Source organism: Petaurus breviceps, unplaced genomic scaffold, assembly GCF_028583685.1.
Source record: "Petaurus breviceps papuanus isolate PSGF00001 unplaced genomic scaffold, PetGlider_PUasm1.0 178, whole genome shotgun sequence".
NCBI classification, from domain to species: domain Eukaryota; kingdom Metazoa; phylum Chordata; class Mammalia; order Diprotodontia; family Petauridae; genus Petaurus; species Petaurus breviceps.
This window is the reverse complement of record NW_027185777.1, coordinates 12612709-12632346: the sequence shown is the minus strand read 5'-3', so window position 1 is coordinate 12632346 and position 19638 is coordinate 12612709. Positions and strand designations below refer to the sequence as shown.

The 19638-nt window shown below is 36.8% G+C and overlaps 1 protein-coding gene across 3 annotated transcripts in view; it reads left to right on the top strand.

The window, feature by feature from the left end:
- NEBL (nebulette) overlaps positions 1-19638 on the top strand; it is a 535063-nt gene that overhangs the window by 477156 nt on the left and 38269 nt on the right. For 2 of the 3 annotated variants that reach the window (XM_069086283.1, XM_069086282.1), the window contains one exon: positions 12183-12354. In XM_069086283.1, coding sequence (XP_068942384.1) covers positions 12183-12354 — 172 coding nt within the window. Of the gene's footprint in view, positions 1-1731; positions 1825-3330; positions 3424-6771; positions 6865-8454; positions 8552-10179; positions 10182-10896; positions 11002-12182; positions 12355-17352; positions 17446-18907; positions 19055-19638 lie in introns of all 3 variants that reach the window. The other variant, XM_069086284.1, reaches the window with a different exon arrangement.

Sequence of the window (19638 nt, the reverse complement as noted above, 5' to 3'; positions counted from 1 at the left end):
AAATGGTCCCCAGTGGTTTCTAAAGAGTTTTGGCTAGAGTTAGATCTTTGGTAAATTTCCACACATTCCTGTCAAGTCCAGCTCATAATTTGTTACAATTATAATATCCCTTTTTTTTTTTCTCATTCTGTTCTCTCTTATCTCATCTACCATGGGCTTTAGACAAAACTAAAATACCACATGATGTGATGGCTATAGAGGTCATTATGCAGTTTTCTAGCCAGCCTCTCATCTCATGCATAAATGTGCATCAAACTGTATCCAATCTTCTTAATCTCATTCTGAATAGAGGGATCTGGGTATTGCAGTGGATACAGGGCTGGGCCTGGACTTACGAAATTAAAATCTGACCTCAGACACTTACTAGCATGTGATCTTGGACAAGTCACTTAACCTGCGTTTGACTCAGTTTTCTCAACTGTAAAATCAGGCTAATGATAGCACCTATCTCCCAGGGTTGCTGTGAGGACAGAATGAGATGATCTTTGTAAAGGGTTTAGCACAATATCTGACATATAATAGACACTATCTAAGTGCTAACTATTATTATTGTTGTTGTTACTGGATTAACTCTAGGAGGGAAAGAAATTTTCTTGAATGTAGTTGAAGCTACCTTTGTAGGTACCTGTTGATGCCTTTGGTAATGTGAACATATGCTTTCTCAAGTGAAAAAAGATGTTTTATTCCCTTTATAATCTTGGCCAGGCTTGCCACATGTAGGAATATATAGCATAAGAGGTTGTTGGCACTTAAAAAAATGGTTCCCTTGTCTCTTTTCTTTTTTTTTTCTGGGCGTTTTATCAGTTGATGCTGAGTAGTATAGAACATGCAGACAAGGTTTAAGTAAATTCATAACTAATTCAGTTTGACCTTGATCCTCTGGCATGATTGTCTATTTCTGTATCAGCAAATTAAAAAAAAAACCCAACCCCATTCCCTTTTCTAGAGAAAATAAGAATTGATTTAAAAACTTACCTTTTTATAGGGGAAAATAGATATTGTCAATATTTTCTAAAAAGTACAAAAAGGAAGAAATTTTTCAAAACTCTACTTAAAATTTAATGTGGAAAAAAAATTACTCATTGCAAATGTTTCTGAACATCAAAAAGTCAGTGATAAAAGTGATTTTGAGGTCAAGTAAAATATGCTTGTATTATACATCATTCTGATAAAACTCTTATAAGATGTAGTAGGAAACCAGACACAAGTCCTGAGACTTCACTGAGAGAAGAAAGCTTTGCTAGGCATGGTCCTGCACATGCCGCTGGGGAGGCTGAGACTGGTAGATTGCTTGGTCTTGGTAATCCTAAACTTCAGTTTGGCTAAAGTCAGTTATCTGTCTTCACTAATTCTGGCATCAATGAGCAGGAGCAGGGCCATCAGGTTACCTAAGGAAGGGTGAGCTGGTGGAGATTAGAAAAACAGAGAAGGTTAAATTCTCCATGGTGTTGCAATGAGGCCCATAAGTGACTGCTACTTCTCCCTGCTGGAGTGACATAGGGAGACCCAACCTTAAAGAAACAAAACAAATAAGTGAGCATTCGAATGAGTGGGCAAAGGAGTTTCAGAACCATCATAAAATCAAGAGCTGGTTTTGGACTTTTTTGTCATATTTTGAAAAGGGCATTTTAATAACACAAGTAAAATGGAAGAAAAATTTTGAAACATTTTTTGGGCATTGCTTTAGTGTAAGAAAACTTCCTAAGATCATATTCTGCATTCATTACACAGGTGAAGTATAAAGAAGATAGAAAGCAGGCAACACCTATTTCAGACCTTCCAGAGCTAAAGAGAGTTAAAGAAAACCAGAAGAATATCAGCAATGTGTGATCACATTACTATAAGTATTTTTTTTCTTTCTGAGTCTTTAATCCCTCATCTGCAAAATGGGTTGAGTACTTTTACTATTCTTCTCCCAGAGGTGCTTGTAAGCCAAGAGCTCTGTAAATCGGGAAGTATTTAATGTGAATTATTATGCAGCAAACAAATGTTCCATTGGAATTGCCTGTAGTAATAATGCTTTGTTCTAGTTAGTTTTTTTTTTTTTAAACAACAGACTAAGGCTACACAGAAATCCTTTTGTTCTGGCTTCCATCCATGAAATAGTCATTTTCTCTAATGAGGGTACCTGGCTGTGCTTTGGATGCATAGGAGCTGAGGAAGGGGAAAATCTTCAAAGTTCTTTTGTTCAGCCATTCAGTAGACATGGACTTAGAGGCCTTTTTCTTTTGTTAAATCAACTTTTTCTTTGTATCAAACATCAGAGATTTAGAAACTTACTTAAATTTCCTAATTGGTATATGTGTTTGTGTGTATGTATTTACAGTGTGAATGACACCGGGCTAAAAGCATGTTATAGGGAGCCTGGGCCTTGTCTCAACATTAGACTCAGGCCCCTGTTGAGTAAAATTGTGAAAGAACTAATAAGCCACTGCAACCAAATTCCTGCCTCCAGAAAGCATTAAGGATTCCTTATGCAGTTCATTTTAATGGGATTTTAACTATCACTATTCTTTACTTTATTAAAAAATTATACTAAATTTCAAGAGCATGCTGTTTAATTTGATAAATTAAAATTTTAAAAGTAAATTAAAATTAAACAAAAATTAAATTAAAATAAAAATAAAAAGACATGCCATTTTATGTTTGACAGTGCTTAAACATCCTTTCCTTTCGTGAATTTATTTGGTGTGATGGTGAAAATGCACCAAAAATTGATAAGTTTCACCCCTCCAAAAGAGTACAACTCCCTCTGCCCAAGAGAGACAAAGTCCCATAATGTCAGAGCACTGGATGGAGTTGTTGAAAGGCAGAATTTTGTAGGCAATAGGAATACATTAAGAAAGCGTAGAGACCATCACTGGATTGGTTGCTCATGGAGGAGGCAGGACTACATTTGAAAATCTTCTGGGCTATCCTGATTCTTTGCATCTAGCAGGTACTTTATTAAGTGGTTGTTAGATGATGAGGGAATAGTGAATTATTAAGAAGATGACAAGTAGCAGATGGCTAGATGCTACTTCAGAAAGTGAGAAAATGGTGGTGCTGGTTGTTTTTTTAATCATCATTGATAGGATGAGGTCCAGAGAATTAACCTTTAGATAGCTGGGATTTATAGGGTAGAAACCAAAAAGGAGAGATTGGGAGCACCGGGGTGAATAAAAGCCTAGCAAGGAGAAACATTAAGCAGACAGGGGATGCTAATGACTTTAATATAAAATCCCAGTGAAAATTTTTCTAATGAATCGTAGCCATATGTGATTTCCTTTTATCTCTACTATAGTATTATATTTTACTTTGCATAATTAAATGTCTTACACTGTTTCTCAGCTTCAGTATAGAGAGCAGAACTACAAAGCTACCCCTGTTTGCATGACTCCTGAGATCGAGAGAGTGAAGAGGAACCAGGAGCATCTCAGCTTGGTGAGTGGTTTGAGATTTTCTTTTTTCAAAATAAAAAAAAAGAGAGAGATTTTCTTTTTTTGAAAAAAGAAAATGTGATCAAATCTGATGGTTCTGTTTTAGCCCTGGAGGACTTGAACTAGATGTGAATGAATGAATAAGCAGCATATTTATGAAGTACCTATTCTGTATTAAGTGCTGTGATAAGTATTGGGGATGTTGTTTGTCCTTCATTCTTGAAGGGGACCATGACCTCAGGAAGATGATGCCATAGCTTGCCAGTGCATTGGATATAAGTGAGGCAGGGCTGTGCAAGGTTACCAGCCTCACTTTCTCCTCTGGAGCCATCTGGGTCCAGTGGCAAGATGTAGATCAGGATGACTGGAGATGGCCCCAGTTTGGGTGTACAAACAAGAAAAGTAAGATGGTCTTTGCTCCTAAGGAGCATACATTCTAATGGGAGGAGACAAGTTAAAAGAAAGTTCAGGTGGAGGGCAGAGGGCAAGGTCTACAAGGCTAAAGCTGCAGCAGAGGGGCATATAGCAAGGCCTAGGGGTCCTTAGGTTCACCCATAGATCGGATAATAGTTCTAGCAGTCTGTAGGGTGTAGATTGGTAAGGTCCTGTGGTCCTACATTTCACTGGAAGGAAGAGAATTGGTTTCTTCCCCCCTTATCCAAGCTTTTTAAACAGTCAAACCTCTGGATGGGTTCTAGGCTGACTGGACGAGCAGTAAGGAATAAAAATACAGGGGAGGGTACCCTTAGCGGTGGCACTTCCCAGCCGTCTCAACATTTACAAATACATGCTCTCCCTCTTGATTGGAGGTAGTGTGGTATGATAGTGTTGAATTTGGAGTTAGGTCTGGATGAAATTCCACCTGAAGGCAGTTAGTAGCTATGTGATCATGAACCATTCCCAAACCCTCAGAATCTCAGTTTCCTTATCTATAAAGTGAAGATCACAGTACCTTCACTACCTACTCAAAGAGTCATTCTGAGGAAAGTACTTTATAAGCCATGAAGTGCTGTATAAATGCTGTAATTGAGGAATACACCAAGGTGGAGGAGAGAACCATTGCTATCAGGAGAATTGTTTTTGTAGCTTCTCTGGAGAAGGTGTTTCTATGTTGACTTAAGTCCCACAGAATGGCATTCAGACAAATGAAAAATAAAACAAATTTGAATTCAACATCATGGCCCATCCACAGCTGGAAAATCCTGTGTGCTTCAGGTCCTAGCACTGAGAGACATAATGAAAATTATCAAGGGAGAGTAAGAGATTTCAAATATGGACCAGAATAGATCAGAGCTTATTGTTCTTTAAAGAGCCAGGATGGTGATGAGACATGATAGCATATGGAGTCACGAAGGGAACATGTAACTTGAACATGGACTTATAAAAATAAACAATACAGTATACTGGCATTGGGGTGTACCACTTGAAGTTTGAAAGAGGGGAGTTTAAGGCAAATAAAATAACTTTAGAATTCACTGGTCCAGGAAGTGGTATAGGGGAATATATCAATAGTTTCACAGGAAAGGAGAGATAAAAATATTGAATCCCTGAATCTGACAGTTAGAAATTGTCATCTAGCCCATCAAGTAGTTGGCCAAGAATCCCCTCTACAATGTTCCCAACAGTCAGTCGTCCACTTTTGGTTTGGATATCTCCATTGAGGAAGAATTCATCATCTCCCAAGGCTGCCCATTCCAATTCTGGATATATCAAATGGTTATTTTTTTTCTTTTTATACAACTTAAATTTGCTTCTTTATAATGTTTATCTATTAACTCTAGTTCTGCCCTATGGCACCAAGCAGAATAATGCTGATACCTCTTCACCATGGTAGTCTTTCAAATATTTCAACAGCTATCATCTCTCCCTTCCTTCAAAGAAACAAAACTTTGTTCTTTTAACTGTATCTTCAGATATTTGTCCTTTCCAGATTATATGACCCTTCTATATAGGAGGCTGTCCCAAGGACACACAATGGCCTTTTCCCTCCAAATAATAGGCATGTGAATGACATATGAGAGCTTTTGCCGTCACATTTATCTTGATCCTATTTCCATGAAATAGGTAGGGGCAGGGAGAATTAACTTCATAAGAGAGATATAGATGCAAACAAGGGACTAAGATACAGAGAGACAGACACAAACTGAGACAGAAAGAGAAAGAAAATAAAGGAAAAGACTAGAAAAGAAAATGACTTTCAAAGACTGTCTAACTGAGAACCTTGGTCCTCATACCAACTGATTCCAAGGTCTTTTATTCTATCCATTTGACTGCAATGGCTTCTTTTAAACATTTCCTTTAAAATGTGCTGCCTTGCATTTTCATTAATGTTATTCATAGAGTTTGCATTCTTTCCAGTATTGACCTTTAAGGAATTTATCAAAAAGAGTATCTTTTGGGTGAAAGAGGAGTATTTGTTTAAAATGGCAGATGGGTTACAGTGTTTGAACAATGTGTCTATATCAGGGCCTTAAGGCCACAGACTGAATCCAAACTTCACAGAAAAAAATCCCCTAGATAAAAGGATTTGTTCTCTAAAACTTGGACTGTGTCAAAAGTCTGTACCCATGGACTTAGAGGCCACCTGTGACCTCAAGGCCACAGATTCCCCACCCCTGCTACATTAATGAGACTACTTTAGAGTTAAATAATTTATATTATTGTTGTTCAGTCATTTTTCAGTCACATCCAACTCTTTGTGACCCCATTTAGGATTTTCTTGGCAAAGATAGTTGAATGATCTGCTATTTTCCTTCTCCAGCTTGCTTTACAGATGAGGAAACTGGGGAAATGGGGTTAAGTGAACTTGTCCAGAATCACACCGCTAGTAAGTGTCTGAGATTGGATTTGAGCTCAAAAAGACGAATCTTCCTGACTCCGGGCCCAGTGCTCTATCTATGCTGCCGTCTAGATAGCTGACTAATTTATATAACATATAAAGAAAGGTTTTAAAATTTGAATTGCATTTACATATGTCTATATATGCATGTATTATATATCAGTACTTAATGCAGCATATAGCATATACTAAATAATTAATACTTGTTTACCAATGACTGATTGATATCCACTGTGGCATAGTGGATCATGCACTGGGTGTCCGGTCAGCAAGACTCTAGTTCACTTACTTGATTTTTCTAGACAAGTCACTTAAACTTTTTCAGCCTCAGTGTCTTCATCTGTAAAATGAGGCATAATAATAATCCAAATGTGCCTACACTTACATCTCTGTATGATTTGCTTTGACCGTGAAGATTTGGTGTCCTCATTGTACTATTGTCTCCTAGTTTCAGAGATTACTTCTGATGGCTTCTCAAACACACACTAACACAATACCTTATCCACCACACAGGTGAAATACCGAGGAGAAACCAGATGTGCCACACCCATTGCTGACCCGCCAGAGCTGAAGAGAGTTAAAGAAAACCAGAAGAACATAAGCAATGTGTGATCTTCCTAGAAACATTCCCCCTCCATGAATGTTTACATGTGGTCCATATAAGTGAAAGGACTGGGTTTACTGGGGTCATACAGCATGAAATTGGTGCTGTGCATTCGAGAAAATGGCCATAAAAGCATAGCTACAGAGGGCAGCCATATGTCTCTATCGCTGTAGCTGATACATGATTTTACATTATGGTGCTTGGCTATTCTTAGGCCTTGCCTTTATGTTTACTAATATGGATCCTCTGTGCCCTCCTTCCCCTCCCAACCCCAACCCAAGGTTGGGGATGTTCTTAAGCGACTATCACCACTGCCATCATAGGACTTTCTTTTTCCATGTGTATAGCTGGACCATCTTCCCAGAACTGTAACTTGCCTCTCTCTTGCCCAAGCAATCGACTCACACTTATCATTTCTCCCATAGGGGCTGCCATTATGCAGTTGCTTTATTTTCTTTGACTCAGAACCCAGGATAGAGATTCACAAATCTTATGCAGGGGTGAAGGAGAGTGGCTTTGTTCAGGAGAGAAGATAGTGCAGAGACTGTTATCACTAAAAAAAATCATCATGGTTCATTTAATTCCCTCCAAGTTGCATAAACCACAGATGGACATGACAGTCTTTAATTTTGTTTAAAGTCACTAATATCTGCTATACTCTTTTCGTTTTGGAGACATTTTGGGCTTAAGTGACTTGCCCAAGGTCACACAACTAGTAAGTCTCTGAGGCCAGATTTGAACTTGGGTCCTCCTGACTCCAGGGCCAGTGCTGTATCTACTGTGCCACTTAGCTGCCCACTACTGTGCTCTTTTGACCCACGTATTTTGAAATATATTATCTTCCAAGGAGTCTTTGATTCTTTGAAAATCATTTGGAAAACTATTTATAAAACATCATATTTTCCAATAACTAAAGTTTTGAATACACTCTTTTCTTACCCATATATATGGATTGACTCTACAAGGCTCCTATTTCCTCTCAATAAAGAGCAGAGGAAGTGGTGATGAAAAATTAAATATAAATATATTATATAATGTAAGTAATTAAGTATTCAAAAACTCTCTTGCCTTTTATGGATCTTGCAGGGGGAGGGGTCTGTTTAAAGTCCTACCTTATTCAACAGTCCTCCTCTATAGTTAATTACTTATAATCCACTAAAAAATAGTGCTGTTATAGACAACAGCAGCTTCAAAAGGTTCCTCTAAGTATCATTAAGGGATGGTTCTATGAACGTTCTTATGGAATAAAGCATTCTGTTATTAAATATATATGTACACATATATACATATATACAAATACACACAAACATACATACATGTGTGCACTTTTTAGCTTAACCATGACGTGCACGTGGGGAGTGTGTCCATATACACATAGGCATGTTATAATGACTGCTGTGGGAATTAAGAATTCCAATAGGTGATGATTTAGAATTCTAACTATAAGAGTATGTGTCCATCTCAACCAGAGGCTTCCATTTTTAGCCTTCTTTTCCTCGATGGTTCTCTAAAAGAAAGCAACTTAATGTTATCTGATCATGGCTTGGTTAAATTAATGTTGAGAACCTTCCTTTTGTTATATAACATAATAGGCTCATTATAAGGAACAGCTGGGCAGAGCAACTGCCATAAGCATCACCCCAGAGATGGAAAGAGTTAAGAAGAATCAAGAAAATATTAGCTCGGCAAGTGGTGCTTTGAAATCTTTTTTTTTTTTTTTTAATAAAGCAATATTTTTAGTTCTTCCAAATGTAAGCACAGAGCTAGAACTAAAATAGAGTAATCCTTTCTTACTGCTTACTTTTAAAGATGATTTTGAATTTATAAGAGTATTTTGTTTTAAGAGCATTGGATTATATCCAAATGTTTGTATGTATGTCTGTTCAGATGGATAGAGCCTCAGATAACTGAAGAGTCTCCTAAAGGAGACCAATGATCTTTCCAGATTTCAGCCTAAGAATCTAGATGGGATACATACATGTGTACTGTATGTCTCCATGTATATATTCACATGTGGAGATATGTATCAAGAAGACATAATGAAAAGCCAAGCAATGGCCTCATGCTTCAAGCTCATAAAGTAGAAGTTATGATGACTGTGAGATCCTAGTTAATTTGATGAACTAAAAGCATGAGGCCATTATTTGGTACTTTGAAAATGTCTCTTGATTCTTACTGTGTGTATCATAGATGCAATGTAGGTGTGCTATATACATATATGGTAAGTATGACATATACAAAGAACAGAAAATTTATGTATTTGTTTCAGAGTGTATGTGTTATGAGAGGATGTGAAAGTCTATGTATATTAAAGAATGTGTGTGTGTGTGTAATTATGTTTATATGTTTGTGGGAGAGGGAAAGAGTGTGTATGTTAGAGACAAAGAGTTTATGTATGGGAGAGAGACACACACACAATCATATGGCTTTTTTCAGATTCTCTTTTGAACGATCATGGTATCATTGAGGATTCTCTTTAATTCTGAGACTTGATATGGTCAGCATCACCTAAAAGCAGAAGCTTCCAGCAGACTTTGTTCCCCTGTATAGCTCTGAAACTTAACTACATGTACAGAGGGGTGCTGTGGAGTTGTGCATAGTGAGCCAGGCCCTTAAACCAGGAAGACCCCAGCTTAAATTCTGGCTCTGATCCATATTGGCTATGCAGTTCTGAACAGTTGCTAATACCATTTCCTAACAGGGGATGCCATGTATTAGTGAATTCCACCTTACCTCCCAACATACACATATACTTGTAATGCTATAGACATATATTTGAACCCAAGTTCACACTTGTCCTAGGTGCAGACTGTCTGTTACAGACAAACATTTGTACCACTGCGAAACTTTTCTCCTAGCCGGTACCCAAGTGACTAATAATATTCCACCAATTGCTGCAGGGCATAGTTGCATATTTGTCCTTGTAAAATGGTATTACTTTTAATATATGAAAATTTACAGGGATGTTATTTTAACTGAAGTGTCTAAACAATTCAATCCTTCATCTTCATGTGAACATATATTGTTACACCATTTTTGCGGAGCAGAATAATCAATTAGTCATTGTCTGTGAGCCAGAACTCCCAAGTGAAAAGCCATTTTAAAGACATTAAAAATAGGACTGTGTTAGTTGGTAGTCATGTGGCACACATATAGGGATATCTTGTTTGGACAGTTTTTTTTTTTCAGTAGAAGTCATGCTTCTGTATTGAATTATACATATGCCTTCAGGTCTGTAATAATTGACTCTCTAATCCTACAAATAATCAGTCTGATAAATGATGGTATTCCATTTTTAAGTGCCAAGAGTACATGAGCTGTTGCTGGCACATCCAGAAGACTTTTTGTGCCTGAAGAATCAGCTTTTTAAGCAGATTTTAAGATTGCAGCTACCGTTAAGGGAATCTAAAAATGCTTTCCACCTAAATTACTTTTAAGCTATGGTTGTAAGGAAGTAAAAATGATTCAATCATGCCGCTATATATATAAAAACTGTCCTTCCATTGGTCATTTCCCCCAGGAGATGAGGAGAAAAGGGGAAATTTATTGCAGCTAAGGGGCCACTCTGTGAGCTTCCATCTCTGTGTTCTAGGTGTACCAGGAAAAACAAATCTGGCACCCTTTAGGATTGGCTTTTCCTTTATCTGTCTAAACCAAGAACCAGTGGAGCAGATGATACAGATGGCTATTGGTCCCTCACATAGCTGTCTCTTTAGGAGAAATAGTTTCACATTGTGTGTGTATGTGTGTGTGTATGTGTATGTATACATGTATACAAAGTTATTTAGAATAATCTTTTGAATCTCTTGAGATTGTTAATCTGAAAAAAAAAGAAGTTGCTTCGGCAACGGATGAATGATGATTGACAATTTCTTGAGCTGGTTCCCTCATAAATATTTTAAAGTATGTTGTATATCATTTTCCCTTTGAAAGGGGGTTAAGGGGAAAAGAAAAGGTAGAGTTATATGTATATATTTTTTAAATATTCAATCGTGTTTTATTCTAAATTTGTCCTGGTTGTTATTGTTTTACAGGTTAAATACACCCAGGATCAGAAACAGATGCAAGGTAGACCAAGTTTGATTGTAGATACCCCTGGACTGAGGCATGTTAAAGAAACTCAAAACAATATTTCCATGGTAGGGTACAACTGCCTGATTCTTCTCCCAACCACTATATACTAAAGAACAACATTGCATCATACCCTGGAGATGTTAGTTCACCACTAAGCTGGATGATGATTAAAGCACAGTAGTTGGGATTGCTCAGTTTTCTTCATGGTGAAGTTTCTAACTGCACTTAAATGTAATGGAAGCACTTAGAGTTCAATAAAAAGATTTTCTCTACTGGTTGATTTGTGCCTTTTTCTTTTCCAATTTCAAATTCCTTCTGTGCTTTGAATGCCTTGTGTGACTGACAACTGCCTGGACCTTCCTTGGTTTGGTTTTGAGTTTGTGTTTGGCATGTTTGCATGTTGCAGAGCATATTTCAAAATGCTGTTTGTGTTTTATTACCATATTAAAGCTATTCAAATTTATAATCCAGTTGCTCTAGGGGTCACTACTATTTTTTCTGGATAACTGTATGGCATTAATAATAAAAACGATTGAGCACTAAGGACTTAATTCACAGGTATTGTTTTAGTGAGAGCTTAGAAAGTAAGCACAGTAATATATTTGCATATTTGTAACTTAAATATATCTGCATATTTTAACTTTAAAGAACATACATATATATATATTTAAATGTGTATATTTATAACTTCAATAATACTTTTGTGAAATTATGAATATACAGGTTTAAATATATGTATGATTTTTGAAGTTAAATGAAGATTTAAATATAAGTGTATATATATTTGTTACAGATATGCACATATATTACTGTAGTTACATTACATGTAATTACATATATAAATACTTTTTGAAGTTACAAATATATAGGCCTAAATGCATATATATATATATGTATTTTAAAGTTATGAAAATATAGATTTAAATTTAATTTTCAAGTGGTTTTTATGAACCATAGTAATAATTACTTCAGTAATTAAGACACTTAAAACCAGTATCATCACACTAATTATGAAGTTTGGAAAAGAGTTTATGGCTGACACTAAAAGGAGAAACAAAGAATATTGATTTAGGCATTTAGAATGGAAATCTAGTGGGAAAAGTGATTAGTTTTATCTGGGGAATAATTTAATAAGGATGATCATAACTAGGCATACATAGAATGATCTTTTGGCCTCAGTAGTCTGTAGAATATCAGTTCAGCTAAGTTGCAGCTGCCACAATCTCTTTGTCTTCCCTTTATTCAGGTAAAATACCATGAAGACTTTGAGAAGACCAAGGGCAGAGGTTTTACTCCCGTTGCAGATGACCCGGTAACAGAGCGGGTGAGGAAGAATACCCAGGTTGTGAGTGATGCTGCTTACAAAGGTATACACCCACAGATTGTGGAAATGGATCGGCGGCCTGGAATCATTGTGGGTAAGCTTGACCCTCTGTGGAGGGAGTGACTCAGTACTAGTCTGAGAATTTGTCCTCTTGGTCAGTTACATCTGGGCTTTAGATGCATTTTTACATGGTAGTCTACTCCACATGGGTCCTATTTAAAGTAGCACAACTTTTGAGGGTGTGATGTTTAGGCTAGATGGCACATTTCAGAATTCCTTGCATGTAAGAGCAAGAAAAGTATCTCTTTAAAATAAGCGTCTTTTAATATTTAATATCAGAAAACCTATAATCCTTTTAACAAATCTGTCTGTGAGGGGGGTAGTTTTGATGTCTTTTTGATATGTCCACACTGGTCTTTGCAAATGATAATTGCCTAGCAGAAACACTAAAAATATCTTATTTGGAGAGCTATAAATGTATTAATGTATTAATTAAGCCATGAAAAGATATTCTACGTGAGTTTTCCCTTGCTCTAATGGGAGTAGAATTCTCTCAAAGCTCCCTTTAATCATTTTCAGTGTGGGGTTCCTGCTAAGAAGGAACATCCTCAGAGAGGCTATTTACAGGGGTGATAATTACACACATTTCTAAAAAATCACTTTGGAATTTCAATTTTAATATTACATACATAAGGAGTAAGTGAGCTGTATTTTAGATGTATGTAAATAAAGCTGACAGTCTTTATCACTGGGACTTTTAAGAATAAGGAGAATCACTTACTGTTTTATAAGACCCTTGTCACTAAAATGTGAAGGCTTCTATTGACTTAAAGATTATGCATGCCAAGGTCAGAGGACCAATCTCTGGAAGCTTTTCTTCTTACTCTATTTAGTAATTTTACTTGATATAAGTAAGCAGTAGAAAGTCAGCAGAGAGATAACTTTGAATCAGGAAGATCAGGGTTCAAGTCTTGCCTCTGACACATAGTAGGTGTGTCACCCTGGGCAAGTTACTTAATCTCTCAATATTCTAGGCAGTTCTGTAAGGCTCTAAATTATAGAGAAGGTGCAGATTTACACTGGTAGAGAAAGATCCTTTCCAGGAGTTTTACACCAATGAAATTTTAAAAAGAAGAAAAAAATGATTCTCCCTAAGTCCTTCTTGATTGTCTCCTTCTCATGTGAAGATGACAATGCATTCTTGAAGACTTTGCCAGAGGAACATAAGATCTGGAAAGACCTGCAAAGCTAAATGGATTCTGAGATATTTATATCTGTTATTAGAAGGCTAGACTGAGCATGGAGAGGCTTTTTACTGGGTTGATCATAGGAAAATGTCTTCTTTGCCTAAGCAGCTCATAAAGACTATCTAATTAAGTATGTGTGTGTGTGTGTGTGGGGGTCAATATGTATTGATAGAGGGAATGCCCACTCAATGAAGATGATGGATCTTTGAAGTCAGGAGAGACCTTGCCCTAAAGTCTCCCTGCACATGTCACCAAGCTATGAATTATTTACAAGATGTAAAAATGCCCACAGATGAAATATGAATGACTGATTTTCCAAAGTAAGAATACCAGTCTTCAAGTATGGTACTTGGATTGAAATGGTCAAGTAAACTAGTCTTCTTCTTCTCCTTTTTTTTTCTATAGCAGTTGGGGTTAACTAACTTGCCCAAGGTTATACGGCCATTTTTTTTTTTTTTTTGGTGTGGCTGTTAAGTATTCCTGGTCCTCATGAGTCCAGGGCCAGGTGCTCTTACTCACTGCTCCACCTAGCTGCCCCATACTAGAGTTTTCTTAGCTTTCTATTTTCTTTTAGAAGTTGCTTGCACAAAGCAAGTTGGGTGGGTTTTTAGTTTTATTCTGTCTATATCAAACGCTGTCTTTTATACTGCTTAGAGTCATGATTCTCTAATAAGGGTGGTTTTTTACCAAGGCAAAGGGCAATATGGGGACCCAAGATTATTTATAACACAGATAAGACTGCTTATTGTTTCTGGAATTCCATTTGTTTAAGTGATGTTACAACCTGAAAAGCTTTTGGGATCTGTGACTTACCAGTCAAAATGTTAGGCTTCTTATGCTGCCATGATGGCTCCAGGTTCCTGACATGAAAAAATGCAGAAGTTCCAGCAGAGTCATCAGTGAGCAAGAATTTATTCTTATTTTTAAAAAGTACATTTTTATTAACATCTTCTATATCTTACATCATTATAGTTCTCACAAGTATCCTTCCCTTTCCACCTCTCAGAGAGCCATTATATATAACTAATAATTTCTTTTAAAGAATAGAAAAATGAACAGTACAATGACTAATATATTGAAAAAGTCCAAAAACATGTTCAGTATATAACACCTGTGGACCTCTCACCTCTGCAAAGGGGTAAGTTGGGAGTGTCCTCTCATATTTTTTCAATCAAGTCCTCAACAAACAGTTAGGTGCCTACTATTCTAAGCGCTGGTGCTTGAAAGATAAAAACCAACCTTTGCTCTTAAGGAGCTTTCAGTCTAATGGGGGAGGAGGTAAAACATGGAAATAGCTATATACAAATAAGATACAGACAGGATAAATTGGGGATCTGCTCAGTGGAAGGCACTAGCATTGAGGGCAAATAAGAAAGGCTTCATGTGGAAAGTGGAGCTTTGGCTGAAGGAAGACAGGGAAACTAGGAGGTAGAAATGAGGAGGGAGAGTGTGGCATGGGGTGGGGACCCAGCCAGTGAATAAGGTGATGGAAGAACAGCAAAGAGGCCAATGTTGTCAAGGTAGGAAGGGGCCAGATTATTAAAAGTCAAGCAGAGGATTGTTTCTATTTGATTCTGGAGGTAAATACACATGTGTGGACATGGTGAGATGTGTGTTTAAGGAAGATCAGTTTTGACAGCTGAGCAGAGAATGGACTGGAATGGAGAGAGACCTGAGTCAGAGACACCAGGCAGTAGATTATTACAATAGTCCAGGCATTAATTAGGTGATGAAGGCCTACACTGTCACAGGAAAGAAGGGGGAGTACATGAGAGATATTAAGAAGGTAAAAATGACAAGACTGATGACTTATTGAATATGGGAATGAGAGACTGAGGCACTAAAGATGACACTTTGATTGTGAGCCAGAGTGACTGTTTGGGTGGTGGTCCCACTGACAGTAATAGAGAAGTTAGGGAGGATGAAAGATTTGGGGGAGATTCATTTTAGACAGGTTGAGTTTAAGATGCCTGTGGGACATCCAGTTTGAGATGTCCAATAGGTAGTTGGAGATGTGAGACGGGAGGTCAGGATGAAGTTGGTACTAGACAGGTAGATGTGAGAATCATCTTTGTAGAAATCCATGGGACTTGATGAGATCACCAAGTGAATAGAACAGAGGGAGAAGATAAGAGAGCCTTGGACAGAGCCTTGTATGACACCCATCGTTAGAAGGCATGATATGGATGATGATCCTACAAAGGAGACTGAGACGTGGTCCGATGGGAGGAGAACCAGGAGAGAGCATTGCCATAAAAGCTGGAGAGAGGACAAGAGGTTAATAGACTGTGGCAAAGGATTCAGAAAGGCCAAAAACCTTAGGATTAAGAAAAGGTAATCAGATTTGGAATTTAAGAAATTATTAGAAACTTTGGAGAGGTCACTAACTTTTATATAATTTATACTATTATAGTATTCCTTTGGGGATATTTGGAGGTTGAATTTTCCAGGTTACACAAGCCAATATGTGTTAGAGGCAGATCTTGAACCTGGGTTTTCTTAATTCCAAGAGTGACTTCTCCATCCATGATGCCATTCTGCCTTTCTCTTGCAAGTTTAAATTGAGTAAAAAAAGTACCATAAGTAGGGGAAAAGTTTCTAGAGGTGGTTCTTCTGGCTTTGGCATGCATTATCTTAAAGTCATTTGAAGAGACCCTAGATTTTACTATTGGTTCAAAGAGAAGTGAGTCTCCAGAGTGCTTGCATTTGTCTACTTTGCTGAATGAAAATTGCATTTACATTTAATTTCAAAAATTTGAATAATCAAATATCTGTTTTTCTTAGACCTTCCTTTCATGAATAAATTTCTAGCAGTGAAATTCTAATAGCTCTTTATTTTTTTTTCTGGTAATGATAATAATTATAGTGCCATATTTAGATCCATGTTCTACAGCTAAGGAATCGCTTTAAGTGTGAAGTTCTTGGTTCAGGAATGCCTGAAGTCATTCTTGACCACAGAGACAAGAGGTTCCAGTTGAACCAGTGATATTTTCCTACCCTACAGCTCACATTCTTGATTACTTACTTAGAGGCAGCATGTCTGTAAGAAGATGAATTCCTACTTCTGACACTAGCTATGTGACCATGACCATATCATCTAACCTTTCTAAACTTCGCTTTTCGTACACTAAACGATGACTGTGTATCTACTTTGCCTCATAGAAACAGGAACAGTAAAAACTTTCTTTTTCAGTCTCCTTCTTTCCTATGGCAATATCTATAGAAAAGTTCGCTAACATTTTGGAGAAAGGTTGCATGTCTGAACTTAGAGGCATGTGATTTATCTTCTATGATACGTTTATTAAAGTGGGCATTCCTAGAATATTTGCTTCTGCTATAGCAGAGAGGAATTTTTTTTTTCCCAAGGGGGGTGGGAACAAACCCTCTTAGTGGTTTCTTATGAGTCAGTAAATTCATTCTACCTTTACTACTTTATCTAGTTCAGTATATGGTGAGAAAAAGACTTGACATTCAAACAGTATGGTACAATTAGGAAATACATGCCTTGTGTAGACATGGGCCATGCCATAAAAAGTTTTATGGGGTTACTGATGATTACATCAAAAAGTACTTAAGTTGTCCTCCAACTTTAAAAAAACTAATAAAGTTAAACCAGGGAAGAGAAATCTAATCACAGTTCTCTTAACAAATACTTGTGCAAATGAATGTCTGCTAACATCCTATGAATTCAAACAAATATCTCAGGAAAGCTCTAACTGTGGTCTAAAAAAAACCAAAACCCAACAACAACATAAAGCCACCTGAGTTCATATTTGATTTTCTTTGCTTTGAGACATTCTTATTTTTCTCTTGATTTGCCTTTGTTTTTTTTCTTTTGGTGAAAGACCTTAAAGTTTGGCGTACTGATCCTGGTTCCATCTTCGACATTGATCCGTTGGAAGACAATATTCAATCTAGGAGTCTACATATGCTTTCTGGTATTACTCATATTTTGAGTTCTTCCATTTGGCATGGTTTTGTCCTGAAAATAAAACCCCCATAAGCATTCAGATTCAATTAGTCCACTGTGAGCTTTAAAAACATTTTAAAAAAAATCACGACTTTGAAATGAATTATTGTTTATAGTTACATATGACTTGAGAATAGATTTTAATCATTGATGTAAGTGAAACTCGATAAAAGCACTTTTATCAAAAACTAGATTAGAATATCCTATTATTTCTAGATACAGTCAAGAGTGTAGAGTTTCCATTCATCTGCTTTTTATTAGTAAATATGATTTCAGTAGGCTTTGTGGGTTCTCAAATGCAGTTATTTGGATTTTACTAAACTTTTGAGACATAAAGTAGTTTTGAGTTCTGAAATACCCTGTAACAGTGTTTTCAAGTCCTATTGTACGAATTTCAAGTGAAAAAGTATAGAGATTTTCTATAACCTGGGTAATCTCTTAAAATGAAATAGAATTTATTTTTGGTCACATTCAAAAGGATACAATATTTAAGCGTTTTAAAAGAGCAAGGTATATTTTCAGTGTGCTCTGAAAGTTTACCTTTGGGCTTTGAGTAACTTAAAATGGATAGCTTATGTTATATGTGACTTTTAACTTATACTGTCATCTCTAAATGAAAGGTACAAGAAGTGCAGGTTGGTAGTGATAATAGTTTTTCAGAAACTATCATTTTGCATTTTAGATTTACAGACTGTGGAGGTTTAACAGTCAATCCAACATTGCAATGAGTCTACCTAGGACCTCCATCCTTTTTGCTAGATTTGACTACTGACTTTTCACAGATCAAAATTCTCCTGTGGTCAATTTTATTAATGTGGGCATCCAAGTTCCAAAGAAATACACACACACACACACACACACACACACACACACACAGAAAATTAGGTAACCAATTTTGTAGACCTGGGAGTGTTTGTTTGTTTTAACCGTTGGTTATATGTTAGCAGAAATTAGGATTGTCACTTGTGTTTTCCTAGTTCTTAAAAAGAGGTCCATTCTTTCTTCCCTATACCCACCAAAAAAATAAAGTTAGACAACTAATAAAAATAATTTATTGTACTATGTGCCCTAGGAAGGTAGTGTGGTACAGTGAAGAGTGTTGGCTTTAATGTTGGACGATCTAGCTCCAAATCCTGAATCTGCCACTTACTACCTGGTGACGCTGGGTAAATTATGTTATGTCTCTCAACCTCAGTTCTTTCTGGGCAAAGTGAGGAAGCTAAACTAGTTTACTTCTCCAGTCCCTTCATCTCTCAATCTGTAATCCTGAATTCTCTGGTTCTCGGTGAGAGACACTAGGACTCTGATGGCTAAAACTCAGATATTAAGGTTATTTGTCTTTTCATGTTAAATTTTTATTTTTTCCCCCATTTCTTTCTGTTCTTCAATCATGTAACCATGCACATGAACATTCTTTTCCCCTAATATAGAAAAGGCAAGTCTCTACAGTAGACATCGATCTCATTCAACCAGTACCCTTGGTGTAGGACCAGGGGATGACAAGTCAGAAATATCTGAGACAAACCCTAGCTTTTCCTTCTGCAGTGAGATAACAAGACCATCTGATGAAGGAGGAGGTATCAAATCTTTCCCAAATATACTAATTCATTGATAATTTGAGGAATTGTGCATGACTTCTGTTATTAACACACCTTCACATGTGTTTGTGTGTATATGTTTAAATATTTGACTCTTACAAAATTTGGAAATTTGGAGTGAGTTTCTGCAAGCCTTGGGTTTGCTGTCCCAGCATGCTCTTTGGCACATACCCTCTGTACTCCACTTGTGTGTGGTTACTAAAGGTGGATCTCTAATGATAGTAGGCCATCCCTACTACCATCAATATCAAGATGTCTAACTATGTGCATCTGTTTTAGAACATTAAAATGATTGACATGAATATTGAACATTGGTGTGTGCCAAATTGGCCTACCAGTAATATCAAAAACTGCCAGGAAATAATCCATAATTCATTCTTGATTTCCAACAGGAAAGTCTATGTTAAAATAATATTTAGATGTTAGATGCTTCTAAGTGTGTGAGGGAATATTAACCCAAAGTTAGACTAAGTCTAAAAATAATCACTGGCATATAAGAATTGTAATCACAATTAAAAGTATAGCTATTGGTATTGTGCTTTTTTTCAGGCACAGTAAGTAGA